This window comes from Ciconia boyciana, chromosome 9 (assembly GCF_034638445.1).
Source record: "Ciconia boyciana chromosome 9, ASM3463844v1, whole genome shotgun sequence".
Taxonomy (NCBI): domain Eukaryota; kingdom Metazoa; phylum Chordata; class Aves; order Ciconiiformes; family Ciconiidae; genus Ciconia; species Ciconia boyciana.
In genome coordinates this window covers 23,219,703-23,241,154 of record NC_132942.1, presented here as the reverse complement: position 1 = coordinate 23,241,154, position 21,452 = coordinate 23,219,703, and the positions used below count along the sequence as shown (strand labels likewise).

The window sequence follows — 21,452 nt, the reverse complement described above, 5'->3', positions numbered from 1 at the left end:
CTCTTTTACACAGTAAGGTGGTACAAACTTACCTACAATGTAAACAAGAGCCAAGGTCTCAGTCTCAAATTGCTTTCACTTCAAAAAAGGGGAAGAGGAAAAAACCTCAAGACATGCACATGGTGCCCCTATAACCACCTTTAGCATGAACTGCAGAGAGCTGTTGAGTTTGCAACCTAGACGTGGCTCAGGAGAGATCACAGAGCTCATGGCCATATTCCAGACAAAGAGTGTTTCAGAGAGGATCAGGGTGAGGCACAGGGTTGAGCAAACAATAAAGATGTGGAAAAGACCACAGCTGGGGACATACCCAAACTTCTTCAGCTCTGGAAGAGGTAGCAAAGTCCTGACTAGCATTTCTGCTTCATCATTGTGGAGCTCAACATGAGACCACCTGCAAGAACAGAACAGATCTGTGCTGTGTCCACTGGTAGCGAAAGGCCTGTACCAAGCCCACAGCTAAAGCACACCGGTGCTGGGACATTGAAGTGTCACAACATTGATACTTGGCAAGGTCCCATGCGAGCTCCCAGCCACGATAACAAAGTACAGGTTATCTGGGTACAGGGGAGATAATTAGATGCCTTCAAAGGATACCCCAGGAAGCCACGAGGTCTATGGGTCTTTTCTATTTTCCATCCATAGGGTACCCAGAGGGCAGGGGCTGGGACCTTGCACTGGCCTCTCCCCTGCCCTGCCTGTGCTACAAGGACAAGCTACTCCCTTCCCAAAAAAATCCTCTACAATGCCTGGCAACTCACCTCAATTCCTGAAGCTGAGCACATTTTTCACAAACCCTTTGGTAGAAGCAAGCATGCTTGATTCCTGGCTTGTACAGATTCAACCTGCAGGATACAAATACACAGTGCAACTGTCAGTGATGATCAGCAGATGCCCACTGCAGTGTCTGGTGCTCCTTAGGGCCAGGCTTAGGAACAGATCAGAGCTTTCCAAGTGCCCTCCCTGGGCTCTCCTGCTATGTCCCATCTACACCACAGTCCAGTGTAGAGAAACACAGCCCTTCCCCAACCACACAAGAAGACAGCTGCTGCCTTCTTCAGCCACACAAAGGGAAAAAGACACTAATGCTGTTCTCTCCCTACACATTCATGCAGAAGCCAGCATGTCTTAAGAGTCTTCAAAGTGCTCACGTCTCCTGAGTGCTGCTGGTCCTGTGGGGAAGGTAGGTAGATTTTTTTTGCCTTGTGCAGGTCCAGTATGGGCCTGAAGGAGGGTGGCCCAAAAGACACATGCATGTGAATAAGGTTCTTTCTGCATGTGTGGCACAGAGGCACTCTGAGACTGAAACCATGGAGACCAGAGCCTCAGACACTCTGAAGATACTTTTCATCTCATGGTGAGTTTCAGAACAAGCAGAAAATAATGACAAATAGTTGCTTTCTCACCTGCTAATGACTGATTCCACCTTCTCCAGGCAGTGTGGGAACCTTACACCTAATTGGAAGAGGGTTTTATCTTTATGTATCCTGGAAAGGTAGAGATTAGAGAACATCATAAGCCTGTGAACTCTTGAGGGAGAGCGAATGCTATTTTCCAGAAGAAAAATCAGGAGGACTGGATGGGACAGGACTATGCTGGTGCATGAATGCTAACAACCCATCTCTGAAGAGGTTTGCAATGTTTAAACTAGTTCCAAATCCAGCCTAATCTGGGCACCCTTTCTCCCAAGGGAGACCAGGAACATGGTCTCCTTTCCACTAAACGTTCTAAGGTGTGCGACCACAAACCTCCTAAGCACTTCTACCTGACAGACATTTGTGCCAAACTTGCTTCAAGTTGGCTAATGGCTTACAAATGCGCTGGCGACAGAGAAAAAAGAACAGAAGAGCAAGTTAAAGTGCTGGCTTCAATCCCTTTTCCTTAAAAGTATCATGCTAAAAGAAAATAGCTAAAAGATACCAGAACTTGAGGTGCTACTTACGTGATCTCAGTAATGTTTCCACAGGCCTGGACAGCCAGCTCAAGAAGGTTCGTCACACTTTCTTTACATACCCATGGCTCTTCTATGCTGCAAAGCAGAATATAGGCAGCTCTGCTTTATTCACATGCACAGTTCCATCTCTGCCTCTGTCAGCTGAGTGCTCAACACTCTAATATACATGCAAAGGTGGCTTTGCTTATCACGGTAATCTCTACATAGGAAACAGGATGCAAACTGGGAACAAACAGAGAAGCAGCCCAGTGTCCCTGCAGAGGAGGACATAAACATCAACTTCCCTCCTGCCTGCCTACCACTGACAGCAATAAGAGGGAGCCTGGCCTTGTGCTCTAACACAACACATTTTGGGAGAAGTGAAGAACTCATTACCCAGGTGAACCACAGGATGCCCTGGCGAGACCTAGTTAAGGACACAGTAGGAATGTGTTCACCAGAATTAGCAACCTTCTTTGTAAGGCAGGTAGAGGTCTACAGAGACAGCACAGTTTATGGCCCCAGCTTTACATGATGCTTAGTATGAATCAAGGAGATAAAGCCGAAATACCAATAACTTAGAGTCACTTGTGGGAATTTCTCAGGGCAGTGCTACCTATCTTTGGAAGAAGCACAGTTTACTTTTGTTTTTAATGAAAGGAGATCTTAGATGATCAGACCAGCCTCAGATCAGTATCCAAAATGGCACAGTCACACAGTACCTGATTTTCAGAAGACCCAGATTTTTCCTCAGTGAATGCAAAAGTCTTTCTGCAGCCTGGACTGTCACGTTGTTATTTGAGGATCTAGAACCAAAGGTCATTGTAATGAATGGCTTACAAACGAGCCCAGCCAAATGGGTCCAAACAGCCATTAACTCACATGTACTCCGTTAGACCAGTACACTTTTCCAGGAGCAAGCACAACTTTTCCAAGTGCTCTGGCTGAAAGTTGCACTCTGCAAGTCTGAAAGGATGCAAAAGAAAACAGTTTTAGTTCCTTACAAACAGTTCAGGCCTTCTGATGCAGAAATCTCAGGCATCACAACCTTTCCCCACAGAGAAAGAAGGATGGCACCAAAACCTTAAGTGCCTTGCAGGGCTTCCAAAAAAGACTGTGGCAACACTTCAAAAGCATCCGTTGAGATGTTCTGATACGTTTATGCTAATGGTGCAGCTTTTTGTAGCACCCTGTCCTGTGACAGGGACTGTAGGGATGCCTTCAGGTTCCTAGGTGAGGAATGGCCAGTGGGGAAGCAGTGAGAGAAAGGGATGTGGGATTCTCTGTGATGCGAGAAAGCTCTTCTCAGAAAGTGAATCAAAGGAAACTTATCTTCTATTAGTGCAAAATATCACTGTGCCAGGAGCTAGAGGGTACAAGAGGTTTTGTCTGCCTTGTCCCTAGAAAAAGGACACCACTTTTGTCAAAGAAATCACCAAAAAAAATCTGTACCGTTACCTCAAAATCTTTCTCGGGTCATCTCTGCTTGTCAACTTGATGATTAAAGTTGCTTTGGAGCACAAACTGCACAGGGAAGACATGTGAGGGTAAGGTTTGGAGGGAAAATGACTATTTTTCCCAGTGGTCAGAATGTAACAATACATCAAACTGCACAAAGCAACACAGCACAGCACTGACAGAGCTACCTGGCTCAGCTCACCTCTCCCTACAATAAACCAGCCCAGGGAAATGCTTCAATAAGGTTTTGCTAATGCTGAGTTGGGATAAGGCAGCACTGGTGGTTGGAGAAGCAATCCTGATCTGCCCTGCTTTTGTCTGCCTCCTCCTGCCCCTGCACTCTCTGCCAACCTCTGAGGAGACCTAAAACAGGAGACTGATCTGCTTTAAAATAGCCCAGCCAAAAGATTCAGCACCCACATTTAACTGCAGGAATGAATGGAAGTGACCCTGGTTAAATTTGGTTCACGACAGACCAACTGGTCTACGTCAACATAAACATTGATAAGGGCAGATCTGCAGGATGGACCAGCCTTGTGACTTGAATCTATGAGAAAAAGCAGTTCATGCCAGTGTGACAAGGCCAGAAACCATGGGCTATTTTTGCCAGAGAGGAAAGGAGATAAAGATGCAAATCCAAGTAAAGAACATTGGAAATTGCTTTCAACAGACTCACTCTGAAATCTCAACATACTGAAGTGAATTAGGGACCACATTTTTAGAGAGAAAATGCTGACTCCTGCCCTGAAGAGGTTCATTTACAGATACATATGTGACAACAATTAGTACAGCTGAATACTTGTGTCTTTATACAGAAAAATGACTTGGCCCTGTGGAATAACAGTTCTGCTAGCTTCCTCCTTGGCAGCTATGTTTTGCCAGTAGAAACGGACATAAACAAAAGCTTTGCATGCACTTACACATAAAGGAGGTTGAAAACGTGGCCCTTGTCATTATTACCTGAAGATCACAAACTTTCGATAATTAAGAGGAAAACATGCAGGGAAGAATCAGAAATTAGTGAGGAGAAACACACACCTTACTTGAACTTCAGTGGTATTTCCACATGTGGCAAAGGCATTTATAAGATGCAGAACTCCATCTTGAGAAATCCTATTATGGCTGAGACTGCACAGAAGAGAAGGAAGGTTTTTCAGGTGTTAAGAGTCAGGGTTGCCCCCAGGCTCCTCAGCCACAGAGGTGAAATTCATGTTGGCACCAAAGGCAGAGAAGTTTGTGGGGTGCTGGGCCCCTTCAGCTGTGCTAAATGAACCAAGCCCCTCCAAGACACAGCACTGATGACTTGGGTGACACAGCCAACTTCCAGCATGCCTCCTGCATTACAGAGGCAGTTGACTGCTGGAGAAGTTGCTTCCCCACCAGAAAGGGAAAGGGAGAGGCTGGCGTAGGGCACAGCTAAGCTCACAGCATCTATGTGCCTTGAGTTATTCAAAGAGGACAACGTACGTAGAAAAGTGATGAACTGAAAACTCAGGGGACTGGGTCAACTTCTGTCACACTACCCCACCCTGGGCCTTGTTATCTCCTGCTGACACTAATAGAAAGACTTCTACTTACTTCACAGGTTTTGGATCAGACCCTGAGTCACCCTGGCCTGGAGGCATTGAGTTGTGCTCATGGCTCACTCAGACCTTGCAGGAGTGGGCAAGAAGCATGACAACCAGCTTCAGGAGGGATTGCGTGAACACCTTTCTGCTAGGGCACCTCACATTCACAGTATGTTTTCTTACTTGAGGGAACAGGTAATGGGCACTTGATGCAAGTGGTCCAAGAGGCACCTCAGGCCTTCATCTCCCAGCTGATTCCTGGAGAGACTGAAAGGCAGAAGAACAAGGTGACCAACCCAAACTCAGCCTTTTAAGAAGCAATGCTCCTCTGATAAGCTTTGAAGGAAAAAGACAAACTTCCTGGACTTAAATCCCAGCTCGGCCTTGGCCATTAAAGGTCTGTCTAAAACAAACTGCTGCCCTACAAAACTACCTCACACATAAGCTCCAGAGCAAGCTCAAATGAAGACCTCTGAACACAAGCTCAGAGCAGAGCTCAGATGAAGCAACAAATGCCTCAAAACAGCCACAGAGTGAAAATCCCAAGGAAGTTATCCCACCAGCTCAAGCCCTCTTAAAAAATATATATAAAGGACCTGTATGATCACTAATCAATTTTGTTTCTAAATAGTCCAAACGAGCACGCATACACATACAGGCAGGCTGGGAAACCCCAGGCAATGCTGAACCATGCCAACCCAGCTCTTCCTCAGTGACTCCTGTTCAATGTCATGGTAGCAACTCAAGACCCACTTACTCTACTTCTGCCAGCCACCCACGCTGCTCCAGGACTCTGCAGAGCTCATCTATCTGCCCTTGACTGATGGCACAGCCCGTCAGCCTGTGTATGAGACAGCAAGAGAGTTAAAGCACGTCCGGCAACCAGGCTCAGCCTGAGCAATGAGAGCTGCCCATCAGCAGTTGCATTTTTACATCACACTTCATGCAACATTCACCGAGATGAATGCCCTTAGCTACGCCACTGTTTGATACTTCTCATAACACCTCCCTGAGGTTAGTAATGACAAACCCCACATTATAAGTGGGAAACAGATCTTTTCACATTTTTTTCCATCTCCTTGGTGCCTAACTGGAGACACGTTACAGTCTTCTTTACAGGGGCACCCAGCAACCATCACTCCCAAAGAGGTTGCAGACACGTATCACAAACACATCACACTGATGCTCTTATGGAGATTATCACCCAGAATTTGAGGCACACACGTGGAAAATGCAGTGGCTAGGGCTCAATTCAGTTGCTTGTCCAGCAGAATTTGGTGCCACTCAAGATGATCATGAGTAGTCCAGTGGCCACTCAAGAACGGCACAGGCCTCTGCTATCCCAGCACATCTCAAATGGTACTGAGTTGTACCTAGGCAACTGAATTGAGCCCCAAAGCCTCAGCTACTAGCCCAAGCTCCTTGACTACCAGCCCATGAGTTCTTCTTACAAGAGGAGATTTGGCTACTTACACTAGTGTTTCAAACTGAATCAAAACAAGTGAATTATAATTGTTGTATGTCAGTACCTGCAGGATGTCTTTTGGCTTCGCATGCTTGTTCCTAAATGCAAAAAAGCATTTTCACTTGACCTGAAGCAAACAGAAAACACAATCCTTCAGCAATGCTCTTCAAAGATGACAAACTTTGTAGTCCCTTTAAAGCTGAGCTGCTGGGCTCCAGTCTGAGTGTCTTACCGGACTTCTACCATTCTGATCCGCTCACAGAGATTGATGGAGTTGATGAGTAAGACAGTGCAACGTGGGGAAAATGTGTTGTTCCTAATACTGAAAAGGAGGAGAAAGAAAGAGCAATGAAATCAGCTCCCAAGAAGAAAGGTTCCAATACACACGGCCCAATTTTCCCATTGTTTACTTTGAGATACAAAAGGCTGGACCATTTAACTCAAGATCAGTGAGCAAGGATCTAAAGTTTTGAGCATTGGCACCCAGTGTTCCTTTAACTAAAGAGAGTCTCCTTTAGTCTCCTTTGACTAAAAAGGAAGTACAGACCAAGGGTTTACAGTGAATAACTCCTCTCCAGGGCTACTGGACTAGTGATACCCCAGACTGGAATCAACCTCCTGCGTGAACAAATTCAGTCTCTCAAGACACTGCAGCTCCTCCATGCGACAACATGTTGCAAAAGATGGCCAAGCTCCTTCTGGGCTTTTTGTCCACATGGTGGGAGTGCCCTAGCCCCTGACAGCACCTCTCTAGCCTAAATTCCCAGCCTAGATGGCTGATATGCTGCCAGGAAACACTTTTGGTGTCGAGTGTGGCAGGATGCCAGATGCCTGCAGGGGCAGAGCTGTGACATGCTGACCACGCACACAGGTGGTATGCTGTCACCATGTGCCAATGTCCTGGTTTCGGCTGGGATGGAGTTAATTTTCTTCCTAATAGCTAATATAGTGCTGTGTTTTGGATTTAGGATAAGAATAATGTTGATAACACACTGATGTTTTAGTTGTTGGTAAGTAATGTTTACAGTAGTCAAGGACTTTTCAGCTTCCCATGCTCTGCCAGGTACAGAAGAAGCTGGGAAGGGGCACAGCCAGGACAGTGGACCCAAACTGACCAAAAGGCTATTCCATACCATATGATGTCATGCTCAGTATATAAACTGGGAGGAGTTGGCCGGGGAGCAGCAATTGCTGCTTGGGAGCGGGCTGGGCATCGGTCAGTGGGTGGTGAGCAATTGCATTGTGCATCACTTGTTTTGTACATTCTTTTATCATTCTTATTATTGTTATTCTCTTCCTTTGCTGTCCTATTAAACTGTCTTTATCTCAACCCACGGGCTTTACTTTTTCTTCCAATTCTCTCTCCCATCCCACTGGAGGGAGGCGGGTGAGCGAGCGGCTGTGTGGTGCTTAGTTGCTGACTGGGTTTAAACCACGACAGTCAACCAACAAGTCCTACATCCGTTATGGATGCTGGAAGTCATGTTCCATGGGACCTGCTAAGTGAGGATTATCTGGGATGCTGTGCCTAGGGTGGGTATTTCTCCTCCCGTCCTTTTTTTTCTCTATGTATCATTAAATAAAAAAAGGTTCAGTGCTGCTTTGGTTCTAGAAACAAGACAGAAATGGGTGTGAAAGAGTTTCTGCATTTTCTTTGCCTAGCTTGTTAATCTACAATTACTGATTAATGCTCCTGAGATATGTTGTGGTATTAACACTTTCCAAACCAATGTTGCATGGCAGCAATGAAAGCAGGGACCCCAAACATTACCTCAGTAGTGTCAGATGACAGAGATATGGCAGGAAGCTCAGTAATCTCTCAATGCTCTGGTCACTCAATGAATTTCCAGACAGTCTGTAAAACACAGAAGGAAACAAATTCCAAGAGAAACAGGGACAATCTGTAAGTATTTCTGTAAAATCTACATGGACAGGCACACACGCATGTGCATGGGGGGCATGCACAGGCAAATTCTGAAAAAGGACATGTCCAGAAATGCCCTGAAAGTTGGGCAAGATTTAGACCTTACAGTCTGATTTCTGTGTTTCTCTACATCCTATAGCCAATTAACATTCCAGTTTTAAGAGTCTTACTTTTCCATTACTGTAAATTTATAAAATTATGCTACTGATGTATTTCGTGCATGCAATATGGGTATTATGGTATTTTTATTTGTTATTACAAAGTTTTTGTTCTGATCAGGATTCTTCTAATTTTCTTGGCACTCAGCTCCTGCCTGGAGTGACCAGCTCCTCAGGAGTTTGGTTCATGGCTTAGTGGGCCAGGTGTTCTTGCTCTGGCTATACTGCAAGCCCAGGGTCTCAAGGAGTAGATGACAACACTTGTGTCTAGCCACATGATTGAGGAAGACTATGAGAACACATATGTGTTCTGAAGTGTTTACACACAGACATGGTAGACTTAGGAGAGGCCAAACTCTGAAGCAGAGAGGGCAGTGGAAGGTGTGGGTTCATCTAAGCATCTGGGTGAAGTTTTGCCAGGGTTTCTAGGAGGCTGTGGTGAGAGGAGAGCTGATTTACACTAGCTACTAACCTGAACACCGACTCTGTATCTGCAGGTTGGGGAAAGAGACAGACAGGCAGGGTTGCCAAGTGCACAACACTTACTCAATTTCTGTCAGCTGGGGACACTGAGTCAGTATCTGGCACAGCCTGGTCACGTCCTCTGGACCCACTCTGCAGTCCCTGAGACTGAAGCAAACAAAGCACTCAGGAGCTAAACATTTCCCGTGACCATGGTATGGCAGCACTCCCTTCACATCCCAGAGCCTCCCATCCTAGGACAAGGCCCATAGCAACCCTCTCGCTTCCACTACATGTATCTTCCTACCCACAATCTAGGACTGAGAAGTCAAAACCTGTGACAAGCAGACAATTTCACCAGCTCTGAGCTGACTCAAGAGAGCCAGTCCACTAAAACACCATGTCACTTTGGGTGTTGCCTCCCTAGAGCCACATCATTGGTACTTAAATTGTCTCAGGAGACTGGACAGCACCTTTCCCTGCTCAGCACTGTCTCAGCTCTCCCAGAGCAAGGCTGGGAATGGTGCCTCCTATCTCCTTCTCCAAGAAGGAAATTGCAGAAACCTTCCTGGGTGACAAACTGGCAGGTGTCCATGGGACAAATGTAGAAGCCAGCCAGATCTGTATCTCATTATTTATGGGTAGAAGCTTCCCCTGCAGTAAAGCAAGACAATCCCTATGAGCCTAGCCAAGCAAAAGATGCACTATTTATTTTCATATATATGCCTGTAGCAGGGGACATCCCAAGTCTATCCCAAGAGGGTGTACTATTCACCCAGTCGCCTCTGGCATGTCACTGTGTCCCTCCAGTGACCACAAAGCACAAATAACTGCTGGCCTGGGTTGATGCCAGCTGGCCCAATCTCTTTAGGACTTTGCCAAATTACACCAGCCAAGACCTTCTCCCTTGTAACCAAGTGTTATTTTGGGGACTGGCAGGGGAGAGGGTGGAAGAGAGATATATTAGAGATGGACCTTTTCCAGAGGTGTCTCATGTGGAATCATTCATGACAGGATACAAGCAGAGGAAAGAAACACCTCCTTTCCAAGACAGCCGAGTCTGCCTCCAAAGGCAGGCAGGGCACAGGACAGCTCTTTGATGAAACACAGCTGGAGGGGGATGGGTCTCTTCCACACATTATGCTACAGATACAGACCCCCACAGCCATCCCTCCCTACACTCCTGGGTGACAAAAGGAAGCTAGGGCTGCCATACCGAAAGCACCGTCCTTTTGCTACGTGCTTGGGATGTGCCAGGAAACTACTTCTCCATCTGCTGGTACTTCTGACCCTGGGGAAAGAGCATTTTACCCCATGAGTTGTGCTGATATTATTGCCCCCGTGTAGCTGACTCCCCACACTGTGGCTGGGGAAGAGGGTGAGGTGGTGGCAGGTGAGGTGGCCTCATGCTCCAGTCTGCCTTTTCTCACCACCTGCCAGAATTAGGTTCACGTCATCCCCAGAAGAAAAAGGTCCTTATCATCCCTCGTCCAGCCTCCAGAGAGTTCTGCATCCACTCAGCACTTTGGGCATTTGCTCTGCCCTGGCCCGGGAGGGAGATGACTGCAGCCCCGATCAGCAGTGGGATACTGCCGTCTGCTCCATACTCTCAAGCTGCTGTCAATCAATCAGCCATGAAACAGCTCACCCCGCTTCCACCACCCTGACTGGAGTTTGGAGCCAAATGGCTCTTTAATTGGCATACCTCAGGGACTCACACATCACCATCTATATAAAATCTCATAAGGAGGAGTCTGAAAGGCTTAGACAGATGAGTGGGTATGAATTTACCTGATTCTTTCCCAAAAGGTTAGATGAACCACCTGCATGTGTCCTAAGCTGTAACCAGAAAAGAAGATAATTAGGATGGAGTTTGAAGACACATGCTCCTGTATCACTCCTCAAAAGCCAGAGCTTGAGGTCTTAAATAGCAAAAATTAGGAAAAGTACTCCTGGCCATACCTGAGGTCCATTGTTTTAATGTGTTCCAATGTAGAGAAGAACTGAGCTAAGAAAAACACAGAGCTCAGGGAGATCTGGTTGTCATTAAGCCTACAGGAAGAAGAGATGAAATCAGCTGCTGCAAGCAAAACAAGTAGCAATTTACACTGCGTCACCCATTAATAGCGATCCTTGTCCAACACTCTCAGAGACTGCTTCTTTGGCACCTTCTGCCTGTGTTTCCAACTACAGTTCTGCAAACACAACTCACTCCAGTATTTTTTAAATTTCTCCCTCACTTTTATTGTTCAGGAAATCACAGAATAATTGAGGCTGTAATGGACTTCTGGAGATGATCTAGTCCAACTCTCCAGCTCAGAGGAGGGTCAAATAGAGCAGACTGCTCAGGACATTGTCCAGCTGGGTTTTGAGTATCTCCAAAGATGGAGAATCCACAATCTCTGTGGGCAACCTGCTCTAGTGATTGACTATCCTCACCACACAAGTTTTTTCTTATGGTTAAATGGAATTCCTTGTATTTTGAGACACTGAGGCAAGGCAAAAACAACTCTTTGGCTGTAAGTGCAGTTGTGGCAGTACAAAACCCACACTAAGATCATGCTCAGGTCTATTAGGTCTATCGTGTGACTGTGGGCAGTGTGCTTGATGCTGGGGAAAAAAAAACAGATAAACAACCGCTGTGTGTTTCATTGCACTGACGTGAAGAGAAGCTGCAGACTGTCAGTAACTGGAACAGTCTTGGCTTGAGAACAGTTCAATTAATCAAACAGGAACAATAAATATCTCTTTCAATAAAGCAGAATGGTGTTGTACTCCATAAGCCACAGTCCTGTACAGTGCACTTGCAATGGGAGTGCCAGGTAAAATATCCAGATAAACATAAGCCAATGATTGTGTCCGAATTCAGACTCCACTGCTGAAGCTGGAGCTCCCCAGCATTTATCTTCCAAAGGTGCCCACCTCAGGAGAGGAAGGATTGCTCTCCCTTCCGATGAGGAACCAGGAGAGGAGAAATTCAGTGGCCTGCTAAAGATCTCAGCATGTTTTAGAAACCAAGTGCCACACCTGCACACAAGATCACCTGTCTCTTTCATGGAGGACTGAGAACAGAGGCTCTCAGGCACTGATCTCAATCAAGCTTCAAGTGGAGTCAATCTGTTCTGGACTAGAGGTGGGGACAGACCAGACAGCACAGTGGATCTACCCTCAACAGACACAGAATATAACTGCACTTGACCCTGAAGAGCCCTTCCCAAATGTGGACTGTACTTCCGCAACCAATACTCCCACAAAAACCCATCCATGAGTAAGGGAAACAGGAGCTACTCACTTGAGAGAACTTAACATTTTCAAATTCGGAAGGAACTGAAACAGCTGCAAAAGTCCCTCGTCTCCCAGATAATTATTTGATAGGCTAGGATTTAAAGAAAGGCATTTCATTTTCATAGAAAGAAAACAATAGGCACAATCAGCTCTTAGTAACAAGAGCTGTGAAAGCAGAAAGAGTCTAAAATCCAAACAACACATGCACTGCCCCTCTCCACTGACAACTAAAGCCTACATGGAAATCAGAGACTGGAATTAACCAACGTAAGACAGACAGAAATCTAGCTCAATCTCCTTTTCTCATGTCCACCAAGTGGGCCCTCTGGACTGACAGTGCTTTTTAATGCAGTTACCAGGGACCAGAAGTCCACAGCTCTGAAAAATGATCAACCTGGGCAGGCCCAACAGAGGAGCCATCTGGAGAAGGATATTAGGCTTTGATATTAGAGCCTAAGGATTACAATGGGCTATGGCCCATGTGAGATCAAGGGACATGATTGGTTAAGAAGAGCAAAGGCTAAAAATCTCTTCCACAGGCTGCCAGGCCTAAGGGAATAGCCAGCCCTCAGGTGATGGTACATAGACTAGATGCTTGTGCCGGTCCTTGTTCTGTCCTCAAAACCTAGATGTGGGGAGGTGTGTTAGCTAGTCTTTCCATCAGGGCTGGGTCTGCTCACCTCTTGGTGTTAGCAAACAGAATAACTCCCCACACACAGCGCTAACAGAAGAAAGTGCTTTGGTGCTGAAGATCCTTGCACACCATATGTGGGATCATCAGCAAAAACACAGGCTGCCATGCTCATTTTAGGTGGGATTCTTCATGCTCTGCAGCTTTGCTCCCAAATGGCCCAAAGGCAAAAATGACAGGGCAAGGTTTTACAGCTTTTGTAATACCTGAAGTCAGGCTAAGTGATCAAACAGCCTCTTTCTAGATTTATATCCTGCAACCTTTGCCCTAAGAGAGCACTAGAACTGTAAGTCTCCTTTGCAAAGCATATTAGCCCATGTAAAGCTATGCCTTTCATAAGGTTGTGTCTCTACCACATTCTCTGTACAACGGTGCAGAACAAAAAAGTGGCATTTTCTCAATATCCCAAAGAACTGCAGGTAAAGACCATAAGAACTGAAGGACTCACTCCAGCTCGGAGATGCTGCTACATTCCTTCAGCACTGCACACAGCTTCTCCAGGTCACTAGCTTGAAAACGACTGTCTGTCAGTCTAGGGGCAAAGAGAAATCAGTACTCCAGGTCTGCAGGATTGCAAACAAGATTGTAAACTTCACTCCTTCAGAAAACCAGATAATAAATGAGGAGATAATAATGAAATAAAAAATACCCTTGAAATATCTTGATGCTTTTTTTGTCTGCAACAACTGATAATCTGTACTTTCAGCTCTTGTTTGCAAACAGAGAATAAAGAAACAAGGTAAAGAAAACTTATGGCACAACAAAGAACCAGGTCCCCAAGGTCCTCGTTAGAAGGCTTTAGCCACAACTTCTTCCTTCCTCACTGCAGCCTACAAAACAGACAGGCACTCTCTGTGCTGGAGTTAGTTAGAGCATGATCTGGTATGCATCTGAACATGGGACCAGCTTAGGATGCATTTCTCCAAATACCAGTAGAGAACCCCCCAACATCACGAGCTCTGTCACCACCAGCTCCCCCAACTCCTTCATGGGAGCTGGTGCAGTAACCGCACAATCGCCACACCAGTTCTGTGAATAAGATACACAACCCACAATCTATTTTGACTCCTGTAGAAGACCACAGATGCTAACCACAGAGTTTGTAGTGCTGCAAGCTGGGAATGTGAACACAGTGACAAATGACTGACTGAAGGGGCCTTTACCAGCTCTCTTGCAATTCACCATTCAAACTTGGAGATGCAGGTTACATCAGCTATACAATCCAGAGATAGGACATGCATGAAATACAATGAAAATTTGCCATGGTACCTTAGTTTTTGGGGGGCAGTAGGTGTCTGGTTTTCCTCTCCATATTGTTGGTCATCAGTAGAGAACACAGGCTCTTCCCTAAGTGAGCACAAAACCAGACAAGGGTAAAACGCTTAGGCTTTAGCAATTTGGCAGGTCCCTGGGGCTACCTGTGGGCTCTAGCTCACACCCACATCTTGCCAACAGCAAGCTTTTCTTTCTTTCAGTGATTAACCAAACACTTGAGCATGCAGGCAAGTGGGGAGAAGGGGAAAAGACACATTTCTCATGTAAGCTGCAGTTTGATGGAGAATTCAGCTTTCGCTAAACATGTTTTGTGAAAAGAGTCCATGTCTGTGCAAAAAACTACTATTCATAAATAAATGGAACATCCAAATCCTAAAATATCTGAGTTTGAAATGTCACCTCGTGCCTTAAAGGAGTCACAGATCATGTGTCTCAAGCTGTCACTCTCTTTCAAGCATAGCCACAACAACTGGGTTGCATCCCATGATAGCCCTGTTGTTCCTGCCCAGTTAAGAGGTGGGATGCAGGTGCACCATGAGAAATGCTATTTTACAGTGGGCTCAGTCCATGGAGAACAAAGGCATAAAAAAATGAACCTACAGCTCCAGGAGCAACAGGAAACAATTTCTCAAACAAAACATTTGGGTTGAGCTGGTCTGACCCATAATTTTCTGAGGGGAACAATAAAACTCCAAATTTATGTTGATTTAGGAGTACCATGATCCAGAATGCATAGTGTAGTGAACTAGATGGTTTTAAACATGCAGGGATCTGTGAATCTTCTTGGAATTTGGTTTGGAGGTGTGGGGTTCACTTGGTTTTTTACTGTTCACTATTATCAGATAGCACAGCTGTCATTAAACAGTCTGCTTTGCTTAGGATGCTGTGGGTTGAAATGTCCCCTAGAGACATAAAACATAATCAAACACTATAGAAGGCAGTGGACAACTTCCACAGTGGCTAAGAAAACCAGGAGAAAGTACTACATTTAGATTCAAAGGGGAGGGGGGCAAGAACTGCTGTGAGATGAAGTATTACCCTTAGTACCTAAACAGGATGTAAGAACTAAATGAGATGCTGAGAAAACACCATTTGTGCACACGCACTCTACCTAGGAGGTAGGGAAGCAAACTCTCTGTCTTCTGTAAACCTCAGGACTGCAGTCTCACGACAAAGGCTGTGAAGAAGAGAAGGAATCAATCAATGTCACATTTTGGTTATTACAGGACTTCTTGTTTTAAGAATGCTTGATTTTGCTCTGCAGAACTCTTTGATGACACCAATCACTTAAAACACTCCCAAAGCAAGCAAAAAACAATCCCCATTAGCTTTAAATCCTGGTTGGATCAAACTATGCAGTATCAGATGAACCCAGTTTCTCTCAACCATTAGAGAAAGTGCAGACAAAATTCTTACACTTGAACTCCAGGGGGTCTCCAAGGGAAAGTAATAGGAGAGAACTTCCAGCTCCACATCAGGAGATGTCACCAGTTCTCATACTCCACAGAGATCCCCTCTCCAAAACTTCCCAGGGCAGAGAGCAGGAAAGAGTCTAAAACTGCCCCCACGCATGAAAGGACACACAGTTCTGTACCTTCTCAAATTCTGGTTGATGGCTCAGATAAAATCAGCTTACAGCAATGTATTACCAAGTGTCAGTGTTAGTAATCACCTTTGGACATGTTCTTCACCCACCCCACTTCTGAGGTGACTCAACAAAAATCTCAGAACCTAACTCTCAGACTTGTATATTGGGATTAACCGCAGGAATGATTCAAGACCTACATACCTGACTTGTACCTCCATCATCTTCTGGCAGGTATTTACTGACTTCAACAGACTGCAAATGCCATTAACAGAGAGGTGGTTTTGACTGAGACTAAGAAAGATAAAAAAGGCAATTAGCTGGTCACTGAAATCACACGGGACTGTCCTAGTGGAAGTGGTCATCAGTGTGCTGCATGCTTGAACCCACTTCACTTCAGAAGTGGCATGGTGGAAACCACACACGACCACTACTCCTGAGGAAGGGGTTTTAATGAAAGGGCACTTCAGATGCATTTAGATCAGTTTCCGTGTGTGATGCTCTGAGCAAGTGACCAACTTCAGCCTGAACAGTCTCATGGGCTGAGTCTCATCCTTCCTTAAGAGTGCTCAGAGCTGCTTCTGTAGCACTGGTCTGGGTGAGGCCTTTGCCTCCTGGATCCCTGCTCAGCATCTCTCTACGGTCCTTGCCAAGCTCAAGAAAAGAGGGCAATTTGGTTTTGTACAAGGCAACACTTACTCCAGCTGCTTTGAAAATGATATCCAAGGGAGGCTTTCCAGCAGGCAACTGCAGCCTTCATCTCCAAGCTTGTTACCTGATAAACTGATGCATTTTCCAGTTAGTGGGGACTGTTTTGAACAGTATCAACAACAAAGCCCTCAAAATCTGCTTGCTTTCCATTTCCTGCAATTGCTTTTTTTGCCTGGACTATTCTTCTGTCCCAGATCAATCTTCCCTGCTTATCTCTGCATGAAGGAACTTCAGACAAAGAGTTTTATCCCTAGGACAACATGATTCATGCTTTAGCCTCAAAGACATCTGACTTTAGAAAACCTAAGTGGGAGTATAAAACAAGAAACCAAATGAGTGTTTACTGTCCTCCTGGAAGGAAGAAAGGAAAGCAGAAAACACTGGATGACAAAGATCTGCAGATCCCAATTCAAATCAGTGAGCTAGAAAACTGGGGTCTGAGGTGTAGCTCAATTCAAGATACAGTCTGGACTGAACTGTCTTGCAACAGATATTCCTGCATTTTCCAGGGCAGACAGCCTAGAAGGAGAGCTTTACAGCCAAATACAGGTGGCCTCATATATAGGCAAATAAGGAAAGATAGGGATGATACTCATTGCAACGTGCAGGCTATGAAGCAGATCTCTTGCCTTCCTCCACTCACTTCTCCCAACAGAGCTGGATGGCTTTAGAAGACAAAAGGGACAACACAGAAGCAATCTGTGTCCCTTCACTGGCTCAGAGGATTTGCTGGAGGAGCTGTGCCTCTGGGATAGCTCCATAGTGCCTCCAGCTTGCAGCACTGCTTCCTTAGCAGGGTCTGCTCTGTAACTGGCATCTCTGGTTACAGTCTCAGGGAGCCAGAGGCTGCAGTTGTCACAGGAATCGAAGGTTGCTCAGCATTCATCTCCTGCTGAACCTCACCAAAAATCCCTAACCAGGATCCCACTAGACATAACAGAGTGCTGGGACCCCTCCTTGGGGTCAGGTCCCATGTCTCACTGCCCTCTACATGTAACATCCCCTGCTCCCCACTACCTGCCTGCAGCCACTCAACAGGAAGGAAAGGAGGCACTTACTCCACTTCAGAGAGACAGGGACAGCTCTGGAGAATGGCAACAATCTCCTTTGCATGTTGGGAAGACAGGCTGCAATCCTGCAAGCTGTGAACAGGAAGGGTTAATGAGCAGTGAGGGGACAGTGGGGCCCAGGCATTTCTGGTGTCTCTCTCCAAATGAGGGCACACAGAAGCAGTACCAAGCGAGGGAGGTTTTACTCTCTGCTCTGCCACACAATCCTGGGCACATTACTCTGTCTCTCTGTAGCCAGTGCTGCAAAAGGAGTGCAGAGGGACGCACTTGCAGAGTGCTGTGCAAGTGCAACAGCTTGTGTGAGAGCCACCTGGCACTGCCATCCACGAGAAGGGGATGGATGTAATTGTTTCTGTTGTGCAGAGTAGTGAGGGAAAGAGAAGGAGGTAAGGGAGGGCCATTTCCCAGCTTTAACATGCTCAGATAACATGCCTGAATTCTCCTATTTTGAGAAAGCCACTGCTCTCTTCTGGAGCCCAGGCAAGAAAGAAACTATATGGCTCATGCCTTTGGTAGCTATAAGAACATATGGCAAGATGGGCATTATCAAGGGAATTCTGCCTCTCCAGGGCTGTGGAGCCCAATACACAAGAAATAAAGCCACTGTCTGGGCCAGATAGGGATATCTATTGTTATTTTTATTTACTGATTCAGGTTTATTTCAAACTTTTTCGTATGTGGAAACATCCTCTGTCCTTAAGGACCAACACAGCTGCTATTCTTGTCCTTCTGTAGTACCTGTCATCTGCAAATCACATTCGACAGCAGGAATTTCAATGCTTTCTCTTACCATAACTTCACATGTCTAGTTGGAATTACATGTTCCTTATTCTGTTCCCTCCTCAAATCCAAAGATCTGCAAACAAGCAAAATATTTGACCTCTAATATGCCTTCACAAAATATGAGGACCTGGGAGCTGGTTAGTATTTTCTGGAAGTTTTCTGGAAGAAACCACAAGGTCTGTGTTCTGTCCAACCATTCCATGCAAGGTTAAGTGATTTTCAAGAGCCAGAAGACCTCCATCAGGAGATGGGACCACAGGGGGTGTCCACATGGGATTTCACTGTGTATTTGAATCAACTTGATAACTGAGCCCCAATTCAAAGGCACTACTAAGATGCAGGATGTTTTGCCTCCATGTGGAATTGTGCCACCACAGGAAGGGATAAACATATCCACCTGTGCCAGGCTGCCTACAACAGCACAAAACAGATGTTCAGGCATCTGAATAGGAGCAGTTTCTAGCTAACTCAGGGCCAGGCTGAGCCGGTTCACACATGCATGCCAAATATCATGAGGTCCCTTGAGGACCGCACAACACAGGGCAAAGTGAGTTCCCTATCAGGGTACAATAGATTGTTTTATAGTTTCTTAATTAAGGTCAAATCCACCCTTCCCTCAAAAGTATGCACAAGCAGAGAGAACACAGGAGCCAGCCAGAGAAGGAGCAAAGCCTTTTCCTTCATTTATCCTCACATGAAACTGTTTTTCAGCAGTTTTGCAATAGAAACACAGCACTTTAAGCTTACACAGGCACTAAGGCTGCCTTTGTGGAACTGGCTGGCAGGTCTGCGCAAAGACCAGCTATTTTGGTTACCTTTCTCCTTGCTCGGGTGGATCCAACTCTGCCAGATGCAAGGGCAGAGGCAACCAGTTCTGCTGCTGGAGTGGATTATAGTGACACCGAGCTGATGGTTTGAATCAGCATAACTGAATATAGCATAACCCCAAGGGCAGTTTCTCACCTTGTAACTTTCCCAGATGGGCCAGAAAAATATATAATCACGGTGTCCTTCCTGAAAAAGAGATCCAAGCCAATGTTAGGGCACAGGTGGAAGCATGCCATTTCTTTAGTAGGGGTGCTCAGTAAGGATCAAAGCTGTTGCCTGGATGCTAAAGAGGGCCTTGACATCTGCCCTGCTAGCACATTGCCACGGGTGAGCAATTGAGCAACCATGTGGCTAGAGGGCAGGAGGACACCCCCACATGTTGAACTGGGGCTCAGTACAGACCACAGAGTAACACAGTTAAGAAGACTGGGCTGGGATTTTTTTTTTGCAAGACCAGCAGTTTCTTGGAAAGAGGTTCAGTAGAAACTCCACTCCAGCACGAAAAATAAGAAAAAGCTGTAGGCAATTTGACTTCCCTTGAGTTACACCAAGGAATAATTTGGCCTGTTAAACTTACAATGTAAGACAACCATAAGAGCTAGGATTTAAAAATTCTACCCTTTCTCTGTCATCCTGGACCTATGAAAACATCAAAACCTGTAATTTAAAGGAACATAGAGCTAGAGCTACTTAAATCCACACCTTTTCAGTAAACTTAGCTGATTTATAGCAAATTTATGCTAGCTAGCAAATAATTTCCTAGTTGATATGTTGCAGAGCTTAAAAGCAAGTTTAAATTCTGTCATATAAGAAGAAATATTACACCCTGCAAATCAACTTACAGACCAAGGATAAAATGACCTATTAAAAAAATACAAAGAGAAAGTCCATAATATGATGAATTCAAATTTTGTTTCAAACAGAAAACAAAAAGGATTAAAATTAATTTTTGTAGACTTTGATTAGCCAACAATTAAGCTGTAAAACAGTGTCCTTTTAAAAAGTCAGCGTCTAAAGAGACAACATACTTGGTTTTGTAACAGCTCTCATGCATTGATACCTGACACGCAGTTCAGTAGCGTTTTGACACGTGATTACTTCCTTTGCCAAAATGAGAACAGCATTCAAGGAAAGATCGTTGTTGCTCAGACTGTGAACATGAGGAAGAACACAACCTCAGCTGCTGGACCCAACAGCACACTCTTCTGTTACACAAAAGCCCTCTGCTCCACACCCAAACACCCTGAAGCACACATTCTTTTAGTTAGGGGACTTCTCCAAAACTTCTGAATTTTGCATTAACAAAAGCATTATCAAATCATAATTCTTCTCTGCACGCTATAGCTCCCATGAATTTAGAATCATACATACTTCCTCTATGTGCAACAGAAGAATCATTAACCATTTTGGGGTTATGTAGGGAATGTACTTTATATGCTTATGATTACACAACCAGCCCACAGTGCAGTTAAACTCTTGCTATAAAAAATCCAATTTAAGTATGGCATATTAAAGTAGTGTGGTCTAAACCTTCACATTTAAACATCCCTGAAGACACAACACTAGCAACCTCTAAGGATTTATTCTTTAATTGCATGTTTATTCTGTTTCATTACTTGTTGAACCTCATTAAATATGGAGCATAAGGTCTGCTTCTACAAATCCTCTGCTTGTTCTCAGGGCCACAGAGCACCATCCCTGTGAGCCTCAAAGGAATCATCCATGACAACAACACTGCATGTGTGTAATAGAAATGTGTGAAGGAATGAGCCTTACAAATCGCACTGGCTTCCTACCTTTTCCATATGATAAGCTGTTTCACTGGGGACATGTTGGCATTTCCCACAAGCTGTTTTCCAATATGCCCAGGAAAGCAGAGGAGCAGGTACACTCCCCCTGTCCTCCCTCTTTCCAACATGCTTTTAAACACTTCTAATCATACTGCAAAGACAGTAATTAATTCCAAGATGGGATCCAGCAATAACTGCATGTATTTTGCATTCACCTGCTTGCGCCCAGGGGTATGTGGAAGACCTTCAAAGGCAGAGTCACTCCCTTTCAACTGGGATGGGAAGGCAGTGCTGTGGCTTTGCCTTCTACAGGGGCAGTACAACTTTGTGGCTATCCCTCTCCTGTAATGCAAACTACACTGAGACTCCAACACTTGCAGCAGCTCTGCTCTGCTCTGCTTTGCCTGCTGCTGCTTAAACTGCCCCTGCTAGCTTTTCAAAGGCTTTAAATCCCTTCACAAATCAG

General features: G+C 45.3%; 1 protein-coding gene across 11 annotated transcripts in view; it reads right to left on the bottom strand.

The window, feature by feature from the left end:
* NLRC5 (NLR family CARD domain containing 5) overlaps positions 1-21,452 on the bottom strand; it is a 53,826-nt gene that overhangs the window by 13,411 nt on the left and 18,963 nt on the right. For 2 of the 11 annotated variants that reach the window (XM_072873125.1, XM_072873132.1), the window contains exons 10-36: positions 20,257-20,346; positions 19,332-19,382; positions 18,376-18,441; positions 17,574-17,657; positions 16,504-16,587; positions 16,009-16,098; positions 15,331-15,396; positions 14,214-14,291; positions 13,393-13,476; positions 12,261-12,344; positions 10,931-11,020; positions 10,760-10,807; positions 10,185-10,259; positions 9,053-9,136; positions 8,196-8,279; positions 6,657-6,746; positions 6,489-6,551; positions 5,717-5,800; positions 5,143-5,226; positions 4,430-4,519; positions 3,392-3,457; positions 2,816-2,899; positions 2,656-2,739; positions 1,943-2,029; positions 1,407-1,487; positions 762-845; positions 311-394 (exon numbers count right to left, since the gene is read on the bottom strand). In XM_072873125.1, the coding sequence (XP_072729226.1) occupies positions 311-394; positions 762-845; positions 1,407-1,487; positions 1,943-2,029; positions 2,656-2,739; positions 2,816-2,899; positions 3,392-3,457; positions 4,430-4,519; positions 5,143-5,226; positions 5,717-5,800; positions 6,489-6,551; positions 6,657-6,746; positions 8,196-8,279; positions 9,053-9,136; positions 10,185-10,259; positions 10,760-10,807; positions 10,931-11,020; positions 12,261-12,344; positions 13,393-13,476; positions 14,214-14,291; positions 15,331-15,396; positions 16,009-16,098; positions 16,504-16,587; positions 17,574-17,657; positions 18,376-18,441; positions 19,332-19,382; positions 20,257-20,346 (2,139 nt within the window). The remainder of the gene's footprint in view (positions 1-310; positions 395-761; positions 846-1,406; positions 1,488-1,942; positions 2,030-2,655; positions 2,740-2,815; positions 2,900-3,391; positions 3,458-4,429; positions 4,520-5,142; positions 5,227-5,716; positions 5,801-6,488; positions 6,552-6,656; positions 6,747-8,195; positions 8,280-9,052; positions 9,137-10,184; positions 10,260-10,759; positions 10,808-10,930; positions 11,021-12,260; positions 12,345-13,392; positions 13,477-14,213; positions 14,292-15,330; positions 15,397-16,008; positions 16,099-16,503; positions 16,588-17,573; positions 17,658-18,375; positions 18,442-19,331; positions 19,383-20,256; positions 20,347-21,452) is intronic. The other 9 variants (XM_072873129.1, XM_072873127.1, XM_072873130.1 and 6 more) reach the window with 9 other exon arrangements.